The 27,349-nt window shown below is 35.9% G+C and overlaps 1 protein-coding gene across 3 annotated transcripts in view; it reads right to left on the reverse strand.

The window, feature by feature from the left end:
• Nucleotides 1-27,349, reverse strand: part of LOC126829615 (retinoic acid receptor RXR) — a 94,820-nt gene that overhangs the window by 28,377 nt on the left and 39,094 nt on the right. Inside the window, exon 1 of one of the 3 annotated variants that reach the window (XM_050559584.2) lies at nt 9,944-10,198. The exons of the other annotated variants lie outside the window; for them this stretch is intronic. Within the exon in view, the coding sequence (XP_050415541.1) occupies nt 9,944-10,007 (64 nt within the window). The 5' untranslated portion in view covers nt 10,008-10,198. Of the gene's footprint in view, nt 1-9,943; nt 10,199-27,349 lie in introns of those variants that run through there. 3 annotated transcript variants of the gene reach the window in all.

Consider the following 27,349-nt stretch of genomic DNA (forward strand, 5'->3'; position numbering starts at 1 on the left):
AAAATGTTTGACAAATTACGGAAAATGGAAATTATTTTGTTTACTAAAGGAAAGGACGAAGATCTCCAAAACAGCAATGTCTCTTTAAAGCAGAATGAAGGCGAGGCAGTAGCAAGACAGCCAGCGCCCAATCGCTTTTGGCTTATAGTTATTTAATTAACCGACCCTTTTCCACCATGATACTCTTGGGAAATAACTACGGTCACGGTGTGCATTCTTGGAATGTAATAATGAAGTTCTCCAGCTATAAATGTCCGCATCATTGATTAGATTAAATATGAAATAATATAGAGTAGCTACTATTTTCTAGAAATTTTAAGCTCTCAAATTTGCCAATTTAGCCATTTAAAGGCTCAATACCACTCTTGTTGTAACTGAATAATATGTCCCAATCTTTATTCTGGTCAACAAATTGTACTATTTTACGGTATTCCAATTAATTGATGATACAAATTTCATCTTAACACACCTGATTTATAAAATTGGAAAAATTCAACTAAATGATTTGAAAAGCCTAACGTAAACCTTTTCAAATGTGACTTGGATTTGAAAATATTTTCGAACCCTCTGGACAAGTTAAATAGGATGTAATGGATAATTTACACAACAGGTAGGGCACTTAAACATCTAATACTTAAAATAAGGCTAATAATATTTACTGGAGCTGTCAAGCCAGCAAGAGTGTTATTGTCCCTTTAATATGTAAGAAAATGACTATTGCTTCAAGCTGGGGAGTAAGTGTGATTTATGTTCAGACGTCAGATTTGTACAGTTTTCTCTGAAATGAAAGACAGTTTCGTACAGTGCCCGAAACAGTAATCATGCCCCTTCTGTGGCATTTCTTTCTCTACATTTCTTCGAATCCGAAGAAAAGAATTTGTTTCCACAAATAAATGTGTTCGCCCTATGCAGAAGTCTGGATATAACCTATCTATAAGATAAGATTTGTCAATGGTTTCTGTTTAAATCTTAAGACATTTTCTTTTGTAACTAATTCCAGAATTCAGCATATTCGAAAAGAAATTGTCAGTTTAAGATGTTGAGGTGGATTTAAAATATCCTAAAAGCTTCATTAGCGACAATAGGGAATTTGGAATGTGACTATCGTCTGACGCGACAAGCATGCATTAGTGGACTTTGTAGTAGGAGAACGCTAATTAAGACGACCCCCGCACCACGACAAAGTAAATGAAATTAAATGTCACAGGTAGTAAGCTTTACATTTTAAACATAGGTGAACTTATAGCAATGTCTACAAACTACAACTTCACTCAACGTGTAGGCCACGTTATATTTGTTTAAAGGCTAGCTTACACACATTTTGTTTACGTAAGTAAGCCCGAAAGGAACATTCATCTGCACTGTTTCAGAAAGGAAAGGGTGTTTATTCTACATGCCTACTTACAAACCTGTTGCATTTTCTATGTTACAAATTATTAATTAATATAATAGAGTATCTAAATGGAGTTGGAACCTACATCCAAAATTCGTCCATGTTCACAGGAAATTTGATAATCGTGAACGAACACGCTATGGTTAGGTTCGCCAAGTCTCTTTTCAGCACAATGTACTAAGGTACTGGGTTAAAATTGCTTATGACCCGAGAATATACAAGCTTTTTGCAGCGTTTCGTTTAATTTCCGTAGAACATAAAATACATTAAATTATATAATTGTGAAGACCCCGTATTTCACCCCTACAAGGAAATGAAACGCTTAATATTTTCGCAGATGCTGTAAAAGAAAATGGAGTTGATTCAGTCACATTTAGAATACCTGTAAAAAGTGTTTTGGTTATAACTCTGTGATGTAGATGATTCTAATTTCTCAACACTATTGTATAACACAAAGACACGTTTCTTGAAATGTTTAGATGACTACATGTAAAGATTAGCTATCAGGCTACGAAACATACACCTGCGGCAGATATAACAGTCCCGCTTAAACATACATTATGCAAGAGCTAAATCTGTCTATTGCAGGTCTTTCTTTAGGCCTGAGATTATTAATTAGACATTAATTAACCTATCCAGACCATAATCAACTCCAGATGGCATCGCTAGCCTGCGATCTTTAGTGGATTATGAGCCGATTTACTGCATAACTTCCCTTCACGATTTAACGGTTAACTGGATAATCGAGACTATGCTGTTTATCGTACTGACTTTAGTAATGATGATCGAGGCTAGGCGATCAATTTGAATAAAATTGTTAGCAAATTGCCTTTACATTATCTAGTTATTTAACTATTATAGTGAGAACTGCCAACTCCTTATCGAATCTCCCATAATGTATCTTTAAGCGATCACATAATTTAACAAAGTCAGTAAGGGCACTAACTATAGAAATTATTGAAGAGTTATAAGTTATTACCTGTTGTAGAAAGAGCAGAAAGAAAGTGCCCGTTTTAGCCATGTCCACCAAAGTCTGTAATATTTTGATAAACGTGTATGGTAACTGTTGGAGTTAAGTGGGCTTTTAAATATGGATAAAACTTAAATGTAATTCATATTGACTAATGTTGATCTAATATAGATAACATTATTACGCACGTGTTATGTGTAAATGTTATTATTAAATCTATAATATAAAGACATTTCAATTTCTATAAATGAACTATATACGATAAGGTAGTTATTTTATATAAATCTGGAAGTGACAGAAAGGAGGTATTAGTTTACAAGCAATCGCAATATGTTACACGAACGCTGAGAATATAGATTTGTAGCCTACTTGTATAGGATAGTAATTTAGGGGTTTTGGTCGACCAGACTATACGATTCGCGGAGACAAAAAGCAAGTGATGGCTTTGCACAGGTCTTCTGTACTATTATCACATATCCACTGTTAACCTACTTCAAATAAGCTGTTTAAAAGCTTCGGGGGATGGGATTATCGAGTTCATTAGAATAAAATAGTCATTATTGAGTACTGGAAAATATTAAGATTTCATTATTGTTATTTTAATCTTTCAAATCCAAATTAAAGTAAGAGTTTCACGACCGTTAGATAATTAATCACCGTTATCATCATCTCAGATTAGGGAATTGGTTATCTCATTGTAAAATGAACTGAAGAATCAGTATTAATTTAGGTCTCTGAAACCGGACGAATCCTACTTAGAACGGAGGAAATTAACATGCACACATTTTTTAGATCATATATGAAAAACCAAAAATTAAAAAAAATATTCTGGTTCTCATACACAAGGCATCACGACAAGTTTTTTATTTTCCAGAGATAGTCTGTACCAAAACTATCTTAAAGCAATTTCGAGTTTACATTTGTCATCGGAATAACATTTGCAAACAATAAGATTTTTGTTGGCCCTGCGTTTGAACCACACCTTCAAAGAAAAAAAAATCATTTGAATTTATCAAGTCTGGTTCCAACTGCACTTTTATATATTTAAACGCTCTTTTAGAATGTTTGACCCATAAGAACGGCTCTGATATATTGAAAATATAATTATTGTGACATAACTTTTACATATTGAGTTAAAAACCATGTAATCAATTTACATTATATAATCGTTTTTATTTTTCTGTAGAGATTGTTTTGCATTATTTATACATTTTAGATTTTTTACGATTATATCTTTCGACAGTTTGGTTTGCAGCTATCATCTAGGTATCAGAGATCGATTATATACAAACACGGAATACAATTATGGAATATATTATATTTAAAGATGCATTAGGTAAAAGCTAAATCTGCCATTTGCAGACCTTTTTTCTGACTTTAACTGTTATATAAATTATTGTTTAGACATTTATTTACATGATAAGCCCATTATCAATTCTCTAGGCCAGCATATGGCCGATATATTAAATGCAATAGAACCACTGTGCCATTTAACAATTTAACGTTAATGTGGATAATCGAGACTTTCTTTATTATCGCATACTTGACAATCAAGACAATCTGGAATCTTGTCAAAGTTTCATATAATTCATAACTTCGCTCAGAATAAAGTCATTTCACTGAAATTTGCAATATAGGATTCTAAAGTTATATTATGTTTCCAAACATGGAATTGGTCTTTTGAAAAGAATGCCTCAAACTTACACATCGGGGGAATGTTTACGTTCTTCTTACAAAATACTATTGATTTGTCGTGATTTGACTGTCCAGTTCCATCATATTTTTTAATTAGAGTGTGTGCAAAAATTTGAGACAAATCTACCGACTCATTGCTACTATGCATATTAATGTTATTAACTAATTAAGGAATCACACAGTTTATTTTGCTTTTCAATGATTTTAACGAACGCTCAATACCTGGGTTTTCTTCAAACAGGAGATGATTAAAAATTAATTATATATTTCTTGGTGCGAATGCTGGAGCTAGATATGCTATGTGATTTTCTAATATATTTTACAAAGTTCTATAACAAAGAAAACAGATCGGAACCTACAGACCAACAACAAGATAATGAAGTAAAATATAGACGTAGGCTTTCCGTCTGATTGTATTGATAGGGTCTTCATGGTAATTAACTTATAATGATCTAGATTTAATATCGTCATCATAAACACATCATTGGCCTTAGGCCGACATTACCACATCAACAAACAGTGAGATGAGAAACAATAAGAACCCTGAAGCCTTTCATTAAGCCATTTAGTTGGCTATATAGGTAATAATGATAGACTGTCTGGAATATATCATGGTCGTATCAGACAACACAGAAAACATATTTTTTGAAAAGGACATAACTCGCCGGAGAGAAATAATCATAATTTACCTTTTGCCGGATAATAATTAGAGATTTGCAGGCATGCCTTTTTACTTCAAGTCACAGACAGAAAGATCAATGACCCATTTTGTTGTATTTTAAAGAGATCTCTGTCGATTGGTTAGTCCCGAAATGACCTTGTGTGTGCCGCGTTGACGTTAATGGTTAGTCCCGAAATGACCTTGTGTGTGCCGCGTTGACGTTAATGGTTAGTCCCGAAATGACCTTGTGTGTGCCGCGTTGACGTTAATGGTTAGTCCCGAAATGACCTTGTGTGTGCCGCGATGACGTTAATGGTTAGTCTCGAAATGACCTTGTGTGTGCCGCGTTGACGTTAATGGTTAGTCCCGAAATGGCCTTTTGTGTGCCGCGTTGACGTTAAACCCCACTTCCTTCTCTCTCTCTCTCTCTCTCTCTGCTATCAATTGGTAAAAAATATATCTTGCTTTTGGATTGTGTGCTGAATAATTACCCCAAAATCAAAATAGAATCTCCAGCGATATTATGTGGTACACGAAGCAGGCTATGCTTACTATTTTCTAAATCACCTCTCTCTTATTTGGAAAGATAACATAGCTAATAATAATCATTGATATTTTACTTTATATCTGTTATGTTTATATATTCCGGATTTTATATAATTTTAAGAGAGAGAGAGAGAGAGAGAGAGAGAGAGAGAGAGAGAGAGAGAAATGGGGTTTAACGTCCACTCGACACAAACAAGGTCATTTCGGGACTAACATATGTTTTTTTTAAAAATTTTATTTCAATAATTCGCTTGCGCGCAGGGCTCTTTAGCAGTGGGAGGAAACCGGAGGACCCGGAGAAAACCCACGAGGTTGGACAGGCGACCCTACTCCTTGTCACGTACAACCGGGGGATAATTTTAAGATCATAAAAGATGTTATTTCTTTTCAAAAGATATTGTACGCTCTCTCTTTAAGTCTTGGATTAAAGATTACATTTCCGAGCTGAAATTAAAAATTCAAAGTCTACAAATGAATTACATCAAATCACGACTTGGTTACCATGGTGAACCTTGAAGCATTATCAGGAGCAGATGTTCCACTACAATTATATCCTACATTTACATACACCAATAAATAAAATCTGGAAAAAATGTGTTTATAGCTCATTTTACAGAGATCGTCACTGAAGGAATAAACAGAATCTAAACTCTGATCTACTTATCAGGAAAACCATCCCGACTTTGGAAAGCATCGCCATTCCACAGATCACAATTAGGCATAGAACAAAAGCCATAAAAATAAATATAAGCCACCACGGATTGTTCATGTGTCACCATATATTATCCCACGGTCCAACATAATCCCACCTTTAATAGCCAAGTTATGAAAGAGTGCGGTTTGTTCATGCTAATCCAATGTGGGTAAGCCATTATACATGTCAGCCTGTTTGCCATAAAGGTGCAAAAAGTTTTGGATAACTACCTATGCTAATCCAATGTGGGTAAGCCATTATACATGTCAGCCTGTTTGCCATAAAGGTGCAAAAAGTTTTGGATAACTACCTATAATAAAGCAACGATGCATCATTTGCATTGTTCGCTAAAATATCAAATTTTAATCCACGTCAATGTATTCAGATTGATTATTTAACATTTAATTTAGAAAAACAAAATCAAAATACCAATGCTACGTAATGTCCCAGCTTGGATTCAGTCAGATATAAAACAGGCCTACCAAAAAATTTTCGCCGTCAACAAAATGGCGGTGGGCTTATTACATAGTGAGCAGTATAGATCAGTGAAATTTCAATTCCGCATATCTTTGTAAATACTGAATGGAAATTGACCATTTTTTTTACTTATATTTATATTAGAGATTCATCTTTCACGATATTGTAGTTTGCAAGTGCTTCCTATATAGCTAAACTGACGCATCGAGACTTTAATATAGTATTTTTCCGCCCATTCATGATTCTGTTTCCATGGCGAAAGAAATGTGGTATCATCATGAACAAATGCTCAAAGAGCATTACTTCCGTCAACAGAATGCTTCTTATGAAAGGTTTAAAATGGGAACGATTATTAATATACCAATATATCATGTAAGTGTTCAATGTAATAATGCAATAAGCAAGCAACCGGTAATGGATTTTCCATTTAATGTGATTTGGTGATATAATTATATCGTGAAGTCATGTTATATTGCGCCTAAAATTAGAGATAAAACCGTACACCCATTTCCGAGAAACGGACGTTCTAGTAGAAAGTTCTGGCTGATTTAGAATCATGTACTATAGTTGTTAATCTGAAATCAGGTCTGTGTGGAAATCTGATGACTAGCTATGGCTGGAGCAACTTCATCTCTCATTTCATAAAACTAAAAACAAATCGTTGTACTTTTGTATTTAAGGATGCTTCACGCAGTTACGAGTAAAAGTGCAGGATGAAGTTACAATACGATATTGATTTTAATCTCTATTTAGACGTTTCATAGGGAGCCACGATGGCTAAGTGAGTGAGACACTGGCTCACTAGTCTGGAGGTCGCGGGTTCGCTCCCGGTATTGGCCGAGAAAGTTCATCGGGATTTCCGGCGTGGTTTCTCCTTGTCGGTGGTGCGGGGCGGAGGGCCTGACAAGGAGTGCTGTTTAGTCGTTCGTATAGGACGGAAACCCGCGGTTTCGTTTCCACATTGACTCATTGACGTGCACGTAAAAGATCCAATGGAAGTCTGAATTCGATATAACCCTCATATAGTAGAACACTGTATGGCGTATGCTCATCTTCATTAGCCCAGTCGGAACAGAACAGTAGGACGTTAAACTTTATTTCATTTCATCGACGATTAATGTATGTATCATAAATTCAAGCGAGACAAAAGTTTAAGTAGGCATGGTTTTATTTTTATAATTCCAAATGTCATGTTTACCGAGTTATTTGTATGTTCAGAAAAATCTCAATTGTTTGAGCTCCAATTTAAGTTGACTTTGTTCCCCGTTTTAAAAATAAATAGCTTTATCTATAACATACCCTTGACAAGATTCCTAAAACAACTAGTAACACGAATGTCACGAAATCACCCAACTGGAACAATTAATTGAAGCAAGAGAAATAGAATAAAGTTTCCAGTTTCGAACACATAAATGATAACATATTACAGATGAACAACTCTTTGTCATCTTGGGTCGCTAGAATTGAAACACGCAAATACTAGCTGTTTCTCTATGGATCATTTTCGCGGAAGCATTTTCTTCATCTGTAACCTATCAACTGTAACCTAAGGGTTTTGCTATCAACTGTAACATACCGGTAACACTATTTTCAACGACTGTAACATACCAGTAGCGCTATTTTCTACAACTGTAACATACCGATAGCGCTAATTTCATCAACTGTAACATAACTGTAGTGCTATTTTCATCAACTGTATCTTAACGGTAGTGCGATTTTTGTCAATTGTATCTTAACGACAACGCCATTTTCAGGAGTTACTGAAGAAGTTTAACGACAGTGCTATTTTCAACCACGAAAAGTACCATTCAAATTTTCGAATCCAGATCGACAGAACGAAAGGTATGAACGAACAACTCAACGTTTCTTCTTTTTCGTAAGTCATGATATAACCAGACCTGTTTATTACGAACGTCTTGTCAATTAGCGATATATAATGATATGGTTACCTCAAGCAATAAACTAGACTAATGCCCCAGTATTCGACCTTCATATATGTCATATTCTTTATATTTTTTTAATAGCATACGGCAATAATCTAAAAGGCATATTTTTTTCTGTATATACAATATATCTTGACATTCATTACGTTAGCAAACTTTTCAAGTGCATCTGGAGAGGCTGTAATTATTTTACATAGACACTCAATGTTATGCTTATCCACGACTGAGCCTTGTTATTGAGTCAAGAACCAATCTTGGCCGTAATAAGAAGAACGGTGGATGGGTCATCATCGGTGGTATAAGCCGATCACCAGCTAGCTGTCCGATCAGACTGACCATCAGTTAAATTGTTACTCGTGTCAACTACATCGATTTTATCAGTAATAAGGTCATTGAGGGAATAACCCCAAGTGAACTGAAGACATTGCTCATCGGAAATTGTTTCTGGTAAAGTGTTCTTGGCCACATGACCATCACTTGACAGAAATATTAAACATTTTGCAATTGTTATTCGGTGAGCAAATACTCTGAAATTATTTCACCGCAGAATCCTTAAATGTCAATCACTGAATACGCTTAAAAATACATTATCATCTGATTAAAGATTTATTATGTAAGCGCTAAATCTACCAATCGCATATAAATTATTATTTAGACATTTATTCACATGACAAGCCCATAATCAACCCCCTTGCCAGTGGTGCAGGGCGGAGGGCCTGGCAAGGGGCAACGTATAGTCGTTCAAATGGGACGAAAAACAGACGTCCAGTGTACACTTTGGTGTGCACGTAAAAGAGCCACTGGAATTCGAAATAAGAGTATGCCGTATTGCCGCTGTGAAGGCAAAATTTCCATTACAGCTCACTGTAAGGCGCCTGTCCGTCTTCCATTAGCTCAGTCGGTACAGAACAGTAGGCCGTTAAACTCCATTTCATTCCATTTAACAGTTACATATGAGGTGTTTATAACAAGAGCTTGCGCAAAATTTGAGATAATTCGACCAATCCATCACTGACATACATAATATAGACATATCAACTTACATAAACTTACAGTCCTGCTAATTTGGGTATAAAGTTATTTTAAATATAACTATTTTCTTAGTGAAGATGATAATGTCCCCGTAAAAGTGTTATTTTAACGAATTTAAAAACAAAAACACCTACAAAATTAAAAATGAAAAACCAGACGTCATTTCTTGCCAGGCCTTCCGTCCTGGACAACTGACGGGTGGGGTGGGGAACTTTCTCGGGCAACACAAGGGATATTAGAGAAATATGAACAAATGGTTACATGAAATAGGAAGTTATATTTTACCATACAGATTCTCAAAGTGTCTTAAAAACTTGAAATGTCAAAAAGAAGAATATCGCTATTTTCAGAACTGCATGCAATTGGGTAGGTAAAAGTGACAAAGGGAGATAAAAGCATTAATTAGCTGGAAATTAAATACATGGTATCCTACTTAGGGTGCACCAAATTTTTTAATTCAAAAGAAAAGCCCACAATCAAATTGTAGTTCAGGCTTCAATATAATGAACGGCAAATCAAATAAAATTCTTACCTGGGAAGAATTGAGATCTGTTTTGGATGTACCCTCTCGGGCCGCCAAATGATTTCAATAGCATGGTGATTTTAAACCAAGGCTGCAGCAGTAGATATTATGGCAAGAGGAAATTGGCGCTGGTAAAGTTCTTTTGAGCTCGGCAGTCACAGTAAAAGTATTGTCTGTCTGTGTTTTTCTTTGACACTTTTGTCTTTAGTTATTTTTTGTGTCTCAATTTGGTAACATGCAAAAACAAGCAACTATTGCCCAAAACTGTAAAACAATAATTACAGCTTCATCGATAAACTGACTGAACTAAATGAACTAGGTATGCAATGAACTTGTTTCTTATCCATCGATGACCGACGCCGATTACGACAACCCTTCAACATGAGCAGACGTCAATCGGTATGTCTTGTGGTAAATAGAGAGTCGGTGTCGTCCACTACTCTATAGTCCTTGTGTCTGCTTGTCGCTATAAATCCTGCTTAATCCCACCTGCTCACTGTGTTGTGGACGAAAAGGAGGCTTTACTTTTGCCACCCACGTGCCGAGATATCGATCAGCATAATTTATTGATAGATTCCAAGTGATCACCCAGTTACGAACCATACGTAGTGTGCCGATAACACAACAACTGACTAAACACGTGAAATATTACACATGAAGACGAACCATAGCAATATTAATACAGAAATAGATGGCTGCCATCTTTGTGAAGTAATAAATAAATATGTTTATGTGACACGACTGTCACTAAAACTAAAAATAGTTCACAGACAATGGCGTATCTCGTATAATAAAACGTATAAATACGATGTACAGTTATTAGATTTCCATGTGCTGTATAATCAAATCACTTAAATGACATAAAACATGATCCCTTTAATCAATGCTACTGTCAATCATGTTTGACAAAATCAATCAATGTGCATGTATATAACATAATATATGAGATTGGTTGTATTGCCTTTTCTTCCGGAAGGTTCAGAGTTTTAATATTATATCATAATATATTCAAATTAACAATATTGAGCACCATCATTAATAATGTATTAATACATCCAAATGTTGTTCACCTCTCAAGCAACATACTACCAAATTTGCCTCGAACCCAATGAGTGTTGGAACAGAAGAAAAATTTCTTCTTTAAGGTGCTTACAGGGCCGAGCTACTATGTTTGATCAAGTCTACATGGCTTTGGGAGAAGAGGTCAAATATCTCTAAATCTTTAAGGTACCCTCTTATCATGCCCTTAAACTTAAATGTAAATGGGCACCATAGTCACCAAAGAGAGAGAGAGAGAGAGAGAGAGATGGGGTTTAACGTCCACTCTACACAAACTAGGTCATTTCGGGACTAACATATGGTTCAATTTTATTTCCATAATTCGCTTGCGCTTAGGGGTCTTAAGCAGTGGGAGGAAACGGAGGACCCGGAGAAAACCCAAGAGGTTGGACAGGCGACCCTACTCCTTGTCACGTACAACCGGGGATTCGAAACCAAGTCACCAAAGAGGATATGGGCTCGATGGGCTAATACTAAATAATACCGGAAGTCTGATTCCCAATCCTGTTTTAGAAATGCTACTCGCTTGACAATACAAACACTCAAATTACTGAAATCCAAACAGTCAGCTATATTGCTTAATAAATGATCAGAGGGGAGCTAGAGTCAGAATGTCTCTGTTAAAGAAGACATGACTATTTTCTACATGAGATCTTATAAACAAATCACCGTGAAACCAATTATATGTTGGGTATAAATGTTGTGGGTTGAACGCAGAACTTTTGAAAGAAGCATGAAGAGCAAACTACAAGTACAAGTAGTATGTTGTACTTCTATCGAAGTTAAAAGCCCTGAGAGCCCCAACTCCTCATACCCAATAACCGAAGCAAAACATGATTAATACTGGCTTATCACGAAGCTAAAAGCTGGAAATCAGGGTAAATCTCTAGGCAGCTAATACAGATTAAGACACCAACCGTTTAGATGTCAGTGATGATGAAATTTCTCTTTGACAGTGCAAAAATCGATAAAATATTCATATTTAATCGGCTAGGGTATAATCTAGCTAGTGACGTGACGAACAGGCCTATGTTTAGACTTCATCAACCACAATATACGATATCGTTAAAACATGTATGGGTTCCCAAAAATATTTCCGCGCTGTTTCAAAAACAAATATCCTTTGTCCTTCACCCAAAATTACTCGGGCCCCAAAATAGCCCCTGTTGGTCCTAATTCTGGACCGGCTCACTAAGCGTGGTTTTCCCTTACCAATCAGAGATACAGGACGACTAGTCTTTTGATGGGACGAAAACCCGAATCCTCGTGTATACACGTTTGCGTGCACGAAAAAGAACCATTGGCTGTTGGAATTCAATTGCTGTCTGGGTAAAATTCTCCCCACAGCATACTTATTGGCGTATGATTTTATAATATCTCACCACACTCCAAGATATCGCTTTGGTGGAAAATGTTCATTTTATTGATTAACTGAGATTGTCTGAGATACAATGATTGACGCATATTACAATACATCAGGAAAACGCGTGGTTTCAATTAATGTACAGGTTGTAAAAACCGGTAGACGTGTACACTTTATAAATGAACTAAATTTGATTTTACAAATATATATTTTTTTGATGTACAAGATATAAAGATGGTGGAGTTGATGTTGGTTGATTTGTTTTGTCAAGTCTGTATCGTATGTTTGGCTTTCCGTGCTGACACCGATACAGCATTCGGTTATATATCATAAAGGACTTCAATTTTTTAACGAGTCCCGTCTCAGAAACCAGATCAATATCAAATGAAATCGACAATTTCATTATTGAACAAGATCAAACAGGTGTTATTTGAAGAAACGAAGAAGATTGTCAAATCGTCTGTGCCAATGGCTGCATTAGGTCAAGTATACCTATTCTGTAACGTAATACATGTATCTTATTCTCATTTCTAAAAAAAGACATTAGAAAAAGAAGATAGCGTATACACACATAAACAAAGCATTATCAACGAGGACGGTGTGTCATTCCATAAATCAAATCAACACATAAAAAAACATTTTATTTTTTGAAGAATAATGTTTTGCAAAAATATTCCACTTATGCGTACTTATTATTCTTTTTAGTAATCTATTTAAAGGGGTAGTGTTTAACATCATACACGAACTCTAACAAACAGAAACATTATTCAAATTGGTCAACCCTGACCAGTACTTATCCTAGCAGAAGTTATGGTCATTTGAAGTTATCATTGTTTTGTTTCTTATTTCACACTGCGACCTATGATTGGCTGAAATATACCCGATTTGTATCTACTGACATCGACGTGTAATCGACCTCCACTCACTTATCTAGCTTTTGCATTTATATTATAAGGAAATTTTGTAAGGTCTATGATATAAGTTCATCTGTGCTGTATTGTAGAATTCTACACCCAACTAATTATACGCGCAATGTCTGTTACTATATGATCGATATGAGAAAATGTCTTCAAGTATGGTGGTGTAATCCCACAAGCTTCCATTAAAACACAATTTTACACCTTGTATCTCTAAATGCAGATAATATTAACTCATAAAAGCCATGTGTTTAGACCTCACAATAACCAATTTACTGTAAGTCAGCGATCACTACACACTTGAAGGTGCATACAATTCGTGGAGAGCAAATAAATAGTCACTGAGAGAGAGAGAGAGAGAGAGGGATGCAAAATAATAGATACAAATTTATCTCACTGATGTAAACAACATATATCAATTTCAAAACTGGGCAATATACGACCACATTTCCATGTTGGCGTATTTAATATCATAAAGGGTGTACCGTTAGTCTTAGTGGGCTATGTCTTTTGGCTTTCACCTAAAACCTTTGCTACAGCACGCAAATGCTCGGTCTGTTTCTCCGTTAAAACAGAACAAATAAATGAAACCACAAACCCAGTTGATCTGGCATTGTTTCTTTTCATTACAAATACTTCGATTGATAATTTATCGACATTTAATGAATAGTGGTTAAATAATCAGAGCACGGTTTGTAGGATACAAAAGCGTGCACAACTGGATATAAATAAGTATGTATGCGACACCGTATTGTTGAACAAGCTGTAATTAACAAAAGATAGGGTTGCCAGGCAACGAAAAATACGCCCACAGCAGCTAAATCGTCCGAGGGTCGGCAATATACGACCAATATCGCCACATTAATTAATGGCCACCCTGTCTTTGGACAAACACTTTGAAAAACACTATTCGATAATGTATATGCTGACACAATATATCCAAGACGCGAGGTGGTGGACATGGGGAGGGAATGGGGGTATTTAATTAGTAATTTTTGTTATGGAGAACCGAATCACACACCAACACCAATTGGGCACTTTTATACTGTTACGATGTACTATAGTAAGTGACACATTTGGCATTTAGACTGATAGCTAATCAATGACCTACACATTGTACATTGTGTGTTTAAGAGCAACTCTGTGCCTTCATTTCGATTAAAATATTATAATTTCAGATAAAACCCCCAAAAGCTTTCGAACTGAAAATATAGGTTAACCGTTATAACAAGTCCCCTTAAACTCGTTAAAAATCTTTTTTTGATTGCACGGGAAGAAGTATATGATTATTTCAAGACGTCTAAGCATCAATCCAGGATTCTAGCGAGAATGGAAATTGTAACGTTTAATAATATCTAAGGCCATAACATAAATCGGGGGGGGGGAGGGGATTGGATGGCCCAACCCCCGAAAATATTTCAGAATAAAGATCGGTACATATGTAACACATTGTGTCAGAAACAAGTCCAGACAAGACGTAATACACATACTTTATTGCCATTTGGTAAAAATAAAATCATTGAAGATGGTGATCTCTCACTACAAACAAAATACCACCTATTTGGTTTGTATAGTATTTCAACAGTGGGTATTTATTTGCTTCATTTGCAGTAGTGGGACCTTTTGAGAAAAATGATTAGTGAGATAATTAAACACTTATACTGAACATACAATCAATATAACCCATGCCAAATGTTTGAAGTTAACAATATATTTAAAGCAATAGTGATATTGATCATCAGAAGAAATACATTTGATATTTGCTATACATGCATCACCAATATCCGATTGACCCATTTTCATTGAAAATTAAAGCAGATCACAGCTCGTAATATTTTCGCTATGTTTCCCGAGTTTGTGCAGTTTGTTATTTATTGTACTATATTATGTGTACACTGTACATTCTGAACATCTCCGTTAATGTTGTTTGTTTACTACTTATCTGTGTTGTTTATGTTTACTGATCGTTGTACCTAATCTTCCAATGCAGTGTGCTCAGTCGGCCTAATCTTCCAATGCGGTGTTGCTCAGTCGGCCTAATCTTCAAAAATATGGTGTACTCGTTTGGCCTAATCTTGCAATGCTAGGCAATTGCGCATCGACTGACGGCCTTTTTGATATGATATCACAATTTTCAATATAGATCTGGTTCCTGGTCCATAGTACACTATTGTTGTTTGTAGTCTACCTATCTTTAGTTATTTACAGTCTATCGATATTGGTTTTATTTTGTTTCCAACCTATCGATATCGGTTTTATTTTGTTTCCAGTCTATTGATATCGGTTTTAGTTTGTCTACATTCTACTAATGTTGGTTTTATTTTGTTTACAGTCTATCGATATCGTTTTTATTCTGTTTACAATCTATTGATATTGATTTTATTTTGTTTACAGTCTATCGATATTGGTTTTATTTTTTTTACGGTCTATAGATAGTGCTTGTATTCTGTGTACAGTTTATCGATGTTGGTTTTATTTTGTTTACAGTCTATAGGTATTGGTTTTATTGTGTTTACAGTGTTTATTTTGTTTATAGTCTATCGATGTTGGTTTTATTTTTTTACGGTCTACAGATATTAGTTTTATTTTGTTTACAGTCTATCGATGTTGATTTTATTTTGTTTACAGTCTATCGATGTTGGTTTTATTCTGTTTACAGTTTATCGATGTTAGTTTTATTCTGTTTACAGTCTATCGATGTTGGTTTTATTCTGTTTACAGTTTATCGATGTTAGTTTTATTCTGTTTACAGTCTATCGATGTTGTTTATTTTTGTTTACTGTCTATAATATATGTTGGTTTTATTTTTTCAGTCTATCTATGTTGGTTTTATTTTTTTTCCAGTCTATCGATGTTGGTTTTATTTTGTTTACATTCTATCGATGTTGGTTTTATTTTATTTACAGTCTATCGATGTTAGTTTGATTTTCTTTACAGTTTTTCGATATTAGTTTTAATCTGTTTTCTGTCTATCCATTGTCTGTTGTGGTTTTTGTTGTCCATCTGTGACGGTGGGTGCCGTCTATATAATGTAGTCTGCTGCAGTGTGTACAGTGTATTAATCTACTGAAAAATGTGCAGTCTACCCAATTCTCTGTTCTTATGTACATGTTCTGTCTATTATTATTCTGATGTGTGTGCAGTATATATGAATTTTATATTCCATTAATGCATACTGTTAGTTTGGACAGTCTACCTGCTATTTAGCTGTTTGTGTGTGTGTGTGTGTGTGTTTGCAGTCTACCGAAAAGATCTACTAATTAGTTCAGAATCGAACATGGGTTATATTAGACGGTGTCATTTTTACTCTACTGTATGTTTTGTGAAATTAGAATAAGAACAAAACGTATAATAGATCTCGTTTATTAGTGGCCAGCGGCTGAATGAACAATGTGCTGAACTGCGAAAACGTCTTGGGAATGTTTCCATACACTTTCTCAAATCAATTATTTTCCACAACAAGCATTCTCCATTCTCACTTGCTACACTACCGGTACTTATGTTCTTAAGAGTATGAAACTAGCTACAGGTATTCTATGAAAACAAATCAGAATGCAAACACTTTTAGAAACAAAGGGAGAGTTTGGATATCGATTTAGCTCTTAAATCCAAAATTAACTACCGCCAAAGGTATTTACGTTTGGTTAAACGTCCTACTTTTCTTCCCGCATCCGAGAGATTTTGCCCATACATCGGCGCTATACGCCCTCATATTTTGGCAAGGATTATTTTAAGTCATCGCCAGAGTATACCATTGACATCAGTTTTACGTCCCACCCGAACGAGTAGGCGCCTATCCTTGAAAGGTTCTCCATCCTTCACCGAAACCACGCCAAAAATCTTAAGGAGCTTTATCGGCGAAACCGGGATCGGCCAAATTTGATAAGATCCTTTATACGTTCAAGAAACCTGATCTACTCGTATATCGTGTTCACTAGCCTTTCCGAAATTATGAAAATAAACAAGTTTCATCCTCTCCGATCTCATTGTTTCACACCAAAATAGAAAATCAGCGTTCACCCACTTACAGCCCATCGCGTTTACAAAGTTTTCGGAAAAGGGGGATAACTCTGGAACAAAAAGTCATAGAAGGCTAAAAATAGTAGGGTCCATACTCCCACATCACATTTAAAACATAAACCTGTATAAAAACCAACATATTAAATGCAGCTATTCCACACGATTATCACGCGCATCCAAAATGAGATGACTATGATGTCAAACTATTAAGATCTTGTTTCTGACGGTTTCTGAAGGTGGGGGGGGGGTGGTGGTTAGCACGCGCGCGCTGTATCATACGGTCTGTCATTGAGTCAACTGGCGGGGTTTTGATTCGCCGGTTGTACGTGACAAGGAGTAGGGTCGCCTGTCCAACCTCGTGGGTTTTCTCCGGGTCCTCCGGTTTCTTCCCACTGCTAAAGACCCCTACGCGCATGCGAATTATTGAAATAAAATTGAACCATATTTTAGTTCCAAAATGACCTAGTTTGTGTCGAGTGGACGTTAAACCCCATTTCTCTCTCTCTCTCTCTCGGTTTCTGAAAGCTGTTGGTTTACAGGGTGGCTGTTTGATTTGCTAAACGAAAAACCTCTCCTAATTAGACAATCAGACAATGTAACATGAAGCATATATTTATCAAACCAAACATCCAATTTTACAAGTCTAAAAAATGTGTCATTAAATCCGTACGATGACAGAAAGAAGCCTCTTAAAACATTTAGGTTAATGACTGAGAGAAGCGCATTTGTTTAAAGATGCATTCTGCGAGACATAGATTTGCTATAAAGTTCAAAGAATGATGATTAAAAGTGAATATATTGATAATTTCAGTCAAATTACTTTATTTTGAGCGAAGTTATGAGTCTTTTACGTTTTGACATCAGATTATCATGTACTATTCTCATGATAATAATATTCGACGTGTCTTGAAATTTGTATTCGATTAGTATTCAGATATTTTTAAGTTTGAACTACTAAAAGGAATGAGTAGCCGAGATCTGATATTTCGAAGGTAGTTGACCAGAGCGTATTCACACACATAAACTAGGCGTATGAAAAAAAAAAATAAGAAGACAACTAAGGCTACAACTAGAAACTTGAACTAGAATCAAATATGAAACAAACATATATATGTTAAACCGTGATGCAGCTATATTAATGCATATTATATACAAGTTATTCCACAGATTTTTTGCCAAAAAATGTAGCATGCGGACGGTACTGGGTTTGAGTCGATTTCTCTTGTCAATCAAAATTAGAAAAGGCTCTTTCTGAGGTCACACTGGTGGATGGTATACCCAAATACCTTTCAATAGACATGTATGAACGAGCAGTTTATAGTTACCATGGTAATTAAAGAGATACGGTGATCAGGTGTAATCCAGCTAATTAGGGGCCTGGCCACGATATTAGTCAAGATAGTCCAGACATTATAACTCAATTCCGCATCACCCGGGCATTGCGAATGTCGTCCATGGTCGGCCTAGACGTGTAATACATTCACCCCCAAAAAGTACCAGTCCGAAATCCATGTCCAAATGGGTCAAATTGCCAAAATAAAAGATAGGTTGCCAGGCAACGAAACATACGGCCACAGCAGCTAAATCGTCCGGGCAGTCAACAAGAGTTATCACATATTTTTACTTTTTTCGGTAATGAAACAATTATAATACACTAAAATCTGATTAAGAGTAACAACTCATTAAGTAATTATCAGAAAATCATTAGAATTTGTTTGATTTTTATAAGTTCTGCTCCATGCTAACATTTAGTATACGAAACATTTAATATAATGGATTTAGCTGTTCATGTTATCAAAATTCATTGAAAATCAATATACCTGTTCGTCTCAAGACCTTTAACTCTGTGCATCAATCTGAAGTCAATCGGATGATAACTTTAGCCTCTTAGAGCGTCACAAGATTTTTCAAAGTGATCAAGGGCCATAACTTTGGCAGTAATTTTCGGAAATCGTTGAAAATCAATAGGATTCTTCGTCTCATGACCTTAAGCACTGTGTATAAATTTAAAGTCAATCGGATATTGACTTTGGCCTCTAGTGCGTCCACAAGATTTTTTGAAGTGATCAAGGGCCGTAACTCTGGCAGTAATTATCCAAAATCACTGAAAATCAATCGAATATTAACTTAAGTCTCTAGAACGATTCGGTCGAATCATTCGCCTAGTCTGTCCACCGCTTAAAAGCTCAATGCGGAAGTAATGTAGCAGGCATGTCGAAAGGGGCCACCCGCAACTAACTGCGGACGCAGCGTAGTGGGCCGTCTCTATGTTTGGTCACCAACCTCGAAAAATTGAGTCAAGATGACCAAACCTATAGAAGCACGCGGGAACATATATCAGATTGGTGTTGAATTGTTGTAAAGATGATTATAATTCACCCACTTTAAGTACATATAATTTTGCTTAGTCATTTTTTGTGCTTTTTAATTTTCATTTCACTGCATTTCAAATCAATCTTTAAAGTTTAAATCATTTTGTGAAATGAATTCGCCGCGTGCTTCTATAGCCATGGCCATCTTGGTTTAGTTATCGACGTTAGAGTGGCCTCAGTCAACATGCCCGCTACGCTGCTACCGCAGTGAGCTGGAAGTGGCCCCTGCCGTAGGTCAGAAATGTTTTTAAAAAATCAAGATGTTAATAAATGAATGGCATCGTATTAGGTCTAAGGCGTGAGTATCATTAATCCCCAGTCCCTAATCGGAAACCTACAAAACTAATTGGATTTCCTTCTATACTGACACAGGGGGGAAGACTTAATAAGCAAACTATATACGAAAATAAAATCAGCTACCTTGAAAATATTTTCACACCAAACTTGATCCCGATGTAAAATAATTCAAATTTCCCTGCCCAAACAGGCCGCCATCTTGAATGACCCACCCCCTCTCCCCGACCCAATATTACTAATCACAAAAATTTGTATGAACATGGATTCAACTACCCCGAAATCGGCGGCAGTTTTGGATATTGGCCAATTTGACCTATTTGGAGACGGGTTTCGGACTGTGACTTTTTTTGAGGTAATAATATACGTCTAGACCGACTATACACATAGTCTGGAGGCTCAGTGCGGAGGGATGTCCATCAAATGGACACAAAACCAACCCCAACGATGCCGAGTGGTAATCAGTCCGCCGTTGGGGCGTTTTCGAGATATTCGGGGTCAAGGGTCTAATGAGTACATTTGTACTGAAAGTGGATGCGCAGTCATTCTTGTATCATGAAAATAAGCTGAAAATGGTCGAAAGTAATCACCCTTTCAATAAAAATTTAAACTTGCTAAATTCACTTTCAGTGCAAATGACCCCATTTTTGACCTTTGACCCCGAATATCTCGAAAACGCCCCAACGGCGGACTGATTATCACTCGGCATCGTATCGTGTTCTACGCAAAATTTTACAGTAGAAAATTTGGGTCTGGTTTTGTGCCCATTTGATGGACACCCCCGCACACTGAGCCTCCGGTCTAACAGTGGTCCGCATTTCTATTGCAGTAGCTATCCGCACTAATATTATTTTGCTTGGACTAGTTATAGGGGTAGGCCTATATAGGGGCAGCACTCCTACAACCTGCAGTTAGGCAAACTAAGTAAGCTTCGAATGAAATGTGACAAGGAATGTCGTCTTTAGTAATATTTGAGAGCAAAAAGAATAATTAATGTAGATACCCGAAAATATTCGAATATGGTGATTGCTATTCGAATATTACAATGGACGAGCGAATAATCGAATATTCGTGTCGAACACTATCAATTATCCGTCCTTTTATTGAGTGACGTCCATTTTAACGTTATATGGCGCCGGTGACCTAATCTATTCAATATCTCAGCCATCCGATGGGTTAGAGCAGTTGTTCTCAACGTTTTTTGGCACACCCTGGAACACATGAAAAAATAGCGGCACACCTGGCTAAATATATATGAAAAATATTTGAATTTTGCAAAATAAAAACATGGCAAGTCATAGACAACCGTAGACACAGACTAGTCATAGAAACATAGAATGACTCAAACTAAATAAAGAAAAACACAGCTATGAACGTACCAATACCAAGTGAATACTCAATTAAGATCAAGTGGCTTTTCGCATTGTCTTAGTGTGCGGTTCAAAATTTCGCGGCAAACTTAGGAAGATCTCGCGGCACACTGGTTGAGAATCACTGGAGGGATGATTATGGGCTTGAATAAATGTCTAAATGTCTAAATAATAATTTATATGACATTTGAAGTCAGAAAAAAGTCATGTACTAGGCAAATGTAGCTATTAAATAATGCATCTGTAACGTAAACAACACGAGGGAAGGTCATTGTGCGATTAGAATGTTGTATTTCTTTTTTCACCTTTGTTTTGATAATTGGGCCTGCAGTGGGAGTAAACCAGTAAACCGTAGAATACAACCAAGCTCGGTAAGTAACCCCCGTGGTTCGCTGGCGCACGTCATGCCGCGTAACGGAGAGCAGCACTGCAATGTTTTCGATCACAGGATACTAATATGAACGCGAGACATTTATCCAACTGCCGATCAAATTGTACAAAGATCTAACAACTCATACGTGTGGTTTAGTTTCTAGACCAGGATGATGCATTGCACAAAGGAGTGTCCAATTTCTAAATGATCGTGAAGAGCGTTTTGAAAAGAAAATTTCCGATTTAACTGAAGTGAAATTGTACAACAGATATCGTAGTTTAAAGAATTAAGACAGCATACTGGCCTAGTGATTAACTATAAGCTAGGATTTATCTTGAAATGTCACTTGTTCAATAGTACATGTTATATACTCCATTTAGGAAAAAAGGGCACGTTGTCATAGATACACATGTGGTATTACATGTGTATTTCATTTTCTCCGGGCTACAAAAGGTCAGCTATTTATGTGGGCGTTAGTCCGTATCATACTCAACCGATTTTACAATGGGAAATCCAAGTCTTGTCGACGACAACGTGTTGGTAAAAATAAATCGCATCAGACAGAATTGGAATTACCAATAACCATCCGATTATTTACTTGTCATGATCCTCGCTGAGATTTCTAAATGTTCACATAGGCAGGCTACCAAAACCAAGACTCATCGCTATGTTAACGGGACATCTAACCAGATTGCATAACACTATAAAATACGAATTTATAAACACGCTGGGCGCAACTGGAATGTTGGAAATTGAAAATATATGAACTTAATCAAATTTCTCCAAATGATTTTTAGCGAGAAATGCTAGCTTCATTATTTTCTCATTTACTGGTTGATAAATAAACCAGGGGTGTCCGACTTATGTGCAATCATTTAGATATATATAAACCGCCAAACGAAAGTAGCAATTTAGAAAGCTAAACAATTTACAAATTATAGGTTGTCGGTCTGATTTATTCCACACATTATCAATGGAATTATAGTTGTCTATCGAAAAGGGGTAACAGTCCTAAAAATAGTTTGACAGACAACGAAACATGCGCATGTGCATCTGGTATCCAAGAAGATGATGGAAAACGGACGCGAAATGGCATATAAGCTGGCAATTGTTAACCAACTTAACTGGTGTGGTATATTTAAGCTATAAGAGCACTGACATTTTTATTAACCATCTTAAACAAGAATCGATTTATAATTTAAATCAAAAGAGCTGGATGGATATATAAAAGTTTAAACAATTTGGCAAATGGTAAAGTTTTATTTTAAGCCGAGACCAAATCATGTATACGGGTGATCCGAATAGACTTGATTATTAAAGGAGAATTTTGGTGTCTGTCATTATCACATACATGTACATGTATGTGATGGAACTGGTTAAACACGTTCCAAATATAATTTTAAAACAGAGATCATTGCTACGATAGATGTGTTATGAAGATTTCAAGAAACAGAAGTGACGAACGCAAAAGGAAAACACGAGTTATCCTACTATAATACTGACTGAAGTAACGAATAATGGAGGAAGACCCGCATTAATTTTCCCATTGACTTCAATGTTAATTCTGAGCTCTTTGCCCACCTCCAACTTTTCCCCAAATTTTCGTTGGGCTGAATGCTTTTCCCTACAGACAGGGGAACAACTGGTCATGTCTTTGCACTAAAATTTGTATGAGGTTGACCACCAAAATTTTGAGATAAACAAACTTGAAAAACATGTAACTAGTTGCCGTACATATCACCGTAGTCAACCTGATAACCCCGTTATCGTTCCGTCTCAAAATCATGAATATTTACCAAAACCTGGCAGAAAATGTTAATTCAAACTCTCTTCGTCCATTCTACACCCAAATATCAACCCGAGATGGTGAAATTTGATGGTGGTCTGCCTCCTGATAACTGACTGAGGTGACGAGTGATAACAGATACACGGGCGAATTTCTGCTCACTAATAATTTCTTCGAAGACCAAAAGTTGTTATATTAGACTGTGGGAGGATAAGAGCAAACGAAAAAATAGAAAAGTACGCGCATTACCATGTTTTTCTTAAGTATAGAATGAATAAAAACAAGGGAATGTACGGACTATTTATATTTTTCTCGTTTTCCCTTATCTAGTGACATTCAATTGCTTTTTTGAATTATCAGATATCCTCCCACATAACAACTTTTTGTCTTCGAAGGAATTATTAGTGAGCAGAAATTCGCCCGTGTATCTGTTATCACTCGTCACTTCAGTCAGTTATATAGAAGGATAACCCCTGTTTTCCTTTTGCGTTCGTCACTTCTGTTTCTTGAAATCTTCATAACGCAGCTATCGTCGCTATGATCTCTGTGTTAAAATTATATTTGGAACGTTTTTAACCAGTTCTATCACATATGTGATAATGACTGACACCAAAATTGTCCTTTAAGTATATGACCAGTATTCGATCATGGATGGCAGGAAATAATTATAAGTCTAACGTGCTTTCTATAATACTGTCTTGTATAACACATATCACACTGGTTTTATACACCTTTAAGCTATCTTGGCGATATTGTCGACGTAAGCGGCTCAGACATGGAAAAGTAGTGTTTGTTTAGTACAGCTAACAACACGATAAAAAACGTCACAGATCACGATTAATGAAACCATTACGATGTGATTTTAAAACCACTGTTCTATAGCTTGTGGACTTTTGTGACTGTCGACCATTTGGTTCAGACAAGGGTTAAGATAGGGTTTGGAAATGCAATGAGCATCATCTTAATTTTTAAACCGTAGTCAAATTTAAGAATTATTTTTTTATAATCCAACCAAAGCATAATTTTCGTTTGCATCTTACAACGCACACAGTGGTTTCTTTAAAAACACAAAAAAAATGGCACCAGCACCTTACTGATGGAATAAACTCAATATAGTCTTATGGTAATGCAATCACTATCTACACTTCTAGACAGTGTCTTGATATAGTTGGTAATGTTGACATCTTTTAAGTCCAAGAGAGTTCTAATTACCGTCTGATTGTCATCCTGGAACACCTATTGCTAAATCCATTTCCGTCCTTTGGCAGGCACTGAACAAAATTAAAAATGGCGGCAAAGCAGTTGAATCAGGTTTCTATGGAAACGGTTGACCTGTGATCCCCCAAGAAACCATATCTGGCACATCAATAAAGCGATGTGTTGTGTAAGGAAAGGATTAATGGGTTTCATTTGTAAACTATTACTGACGTTAGAGAGTGAAATAAATTTATTTCGCAGTGACTATATAGATAATAAGTATCTTACATTGATCGTGTAAGTAACTAATACCCACGCGCTACTGAAAAAATGGGGTTTCTCAAGGGCCAAACAATTGTATTTTCCCTATGTAATATGTCAATTACTAGTATACATTAACAGCCCATTAAAATAGTGACATTATAAACAAATCAGCTACAACAGTACAGCAGATTTTAACACTATGTGAACTCCTAACATATGGTGACATCGGTTATTCTATATAATTAAGAAGCCAGGCAACGACACAAACGTCCACCATCAGCTAAGTCATCTACGCAGTTACAAATTTCAGAAAGATCGGATTAGAATTGAAAACCTCAAAGGCGCAAACAAGATTTCGTAACAAAAGGAAATAATTCTGTAAGTTCTTATCGTCAGAAATCAATATGGTTCTTCCATTCAATTGGATAGCCAAACAAGATAAATTTAAGAAATATAATGTTAATAAAATGTACAAAGTGATAACACGATTTCATAACAAACGGGAAATATGATTCTTCATTTTGATGAGATAGACAACTCATCATTTTCATAAAGACATACAGATTATTGTTGTCTCTGCAAGAGAAAATAATAAAAAAAATATTATTCCCCAAGCAATGGTTACGTGCCTAATTAGCTGATAATGCTTGTTACCACTGCTTTAGAATATGTTGTATCCCATAACAGCAATGAGTAACATAAGAAAATTAGATTGGAGTGAATTTAATTTTCTTAGAATTATAGAAATTTCTGCAATACAATTACACGTCAGCAGATTTTTTTTTCTTCTCTTCGTTAAAATGGTGAAAAAGCCATTTGGATGTAAGTTCAGTCTCGTCTGTATCTCTCTATTGTCTGTTGCACAATATCGTTAATGTGTCAGCATTGTATCTTAATACAACAAGCTCTGTTAAATAAAAGAGAAAATCGAATTATATAAATGCATTTACTATGCTTGTTATTATTACTTGTTTGTGCTTACTGAAGCAAGGAACCACATCCATTAATTCCTATAAAATCGAAAGCCTTAATTACCAAACAGTTTATTGACTAAAACGTTTCCTATTCTATGACTAAGTTATATGGTACCAATAGCACTGTTTATAATAAATAACAATAGTAAATCATAAAAATGAATAATACTATTCAGGAAGAATTCTATTAGGAAATATATCATAAGGTACAGCTTACAAATATTAATTTTAGTTAGCTATGTGAACTTCCCAAAACAACAAGGTGTAATATGGGTCATATTCTGCCTCGCGCTAGGTGATAATAATACTTATATGCTACTATAATTCTGAATAGGTTCAAATTAAAGAATTTAATACAAAACTGCAACAAACATTGTTAGTTGTGACATCAGGTGTTCTCGAAAAAGCAACCAAACGCTACCAATTAAGAATGCTATTATAAGCATTAACAGTTATTCAAGATCCCCAAATAATTGTGAAGTGGTATCAGATGGTAAGATGAAACACAATCTTTCTCGTAGTGTTGAATATCTCAAAGAATTCAAGCATTTAGCTATTAATGATATGAGGTGGCCTTTTAAATAATCTGGTTAAAACACAGATCCTATTTCGTTTCGTTTTTATAGTTCAAAATTTCGTTTTACTTGTCTGTAGTGTAGGCCATCGAAAGTATAAAAAAACGAAACGAAATATTGATCTGTATTTTAATCAGATTGCTTTTTAAACGCTAAATACAAATATAAGAAGGAAATGAATTTCTCACATATATAAGCTGTGTGTGTTGTTATGATAAAGTAAGTCCTGCCTTGTATCTGATGCTACTTAATCTAATCTTAACCTCTTGAATCAAAGGAAAAAATAAATGCTTTGCGAAAATTGGCACTGAATCTTAAAGGTTGGGCGCACCGCTTTAAAGCACTATTCCAGTATTAATAACCTAAAAAGAGCCATATGTGTCACATTGGGTCTACAGGTACACGTGCCTTATTAAACCTCAACAATTAGTTAACAACAACCATCCCCACACCTACAAAAGCAATATACTAAGTGACTACTAGAGTAATAATGGCATTTCAGGTAATGCAACATTGATCGGGGGGGTTGGATGGCTGAATGGTTAGCGTGCGCGCGCTGTATCATAAAGTCTGTCATTGAGTCGACTGGTGTGGTTTCGAATCCCCGGTTGTACGTGACAAGGAGTAGGGTCGCCTGTCCAACCTCGTGGGTTTTCTCCGGGTCCTCCGGTTTCCTCCCACTGCTAAAGACCCCTATGCGCAAGCGAAATATTGAAATAAAATTGAACCAGGTGTTAGTCCCGAAATGACCTAGTTTGTGTCGAGTGGACGTTAAACCCCATTTCTCTCTCTCTCTCTCGCAACATTGATCAGTGTCATTAACTCATTAGATTTAGATATTTTCTTCTAGT

The sequence above is a fragment of the Patella vulgata genome, chromosome 1 (assembly GCF_932274485.2).
Source record: "Patella vulgata chromosome 1, xgPatVulg1.2, whole genome shotgun sequence".
Lineage (NCBI taxonomy): Eukaryota > Metazoa > Mollusca > Gastropoda > Patellidae > Patella > Patella vulgata.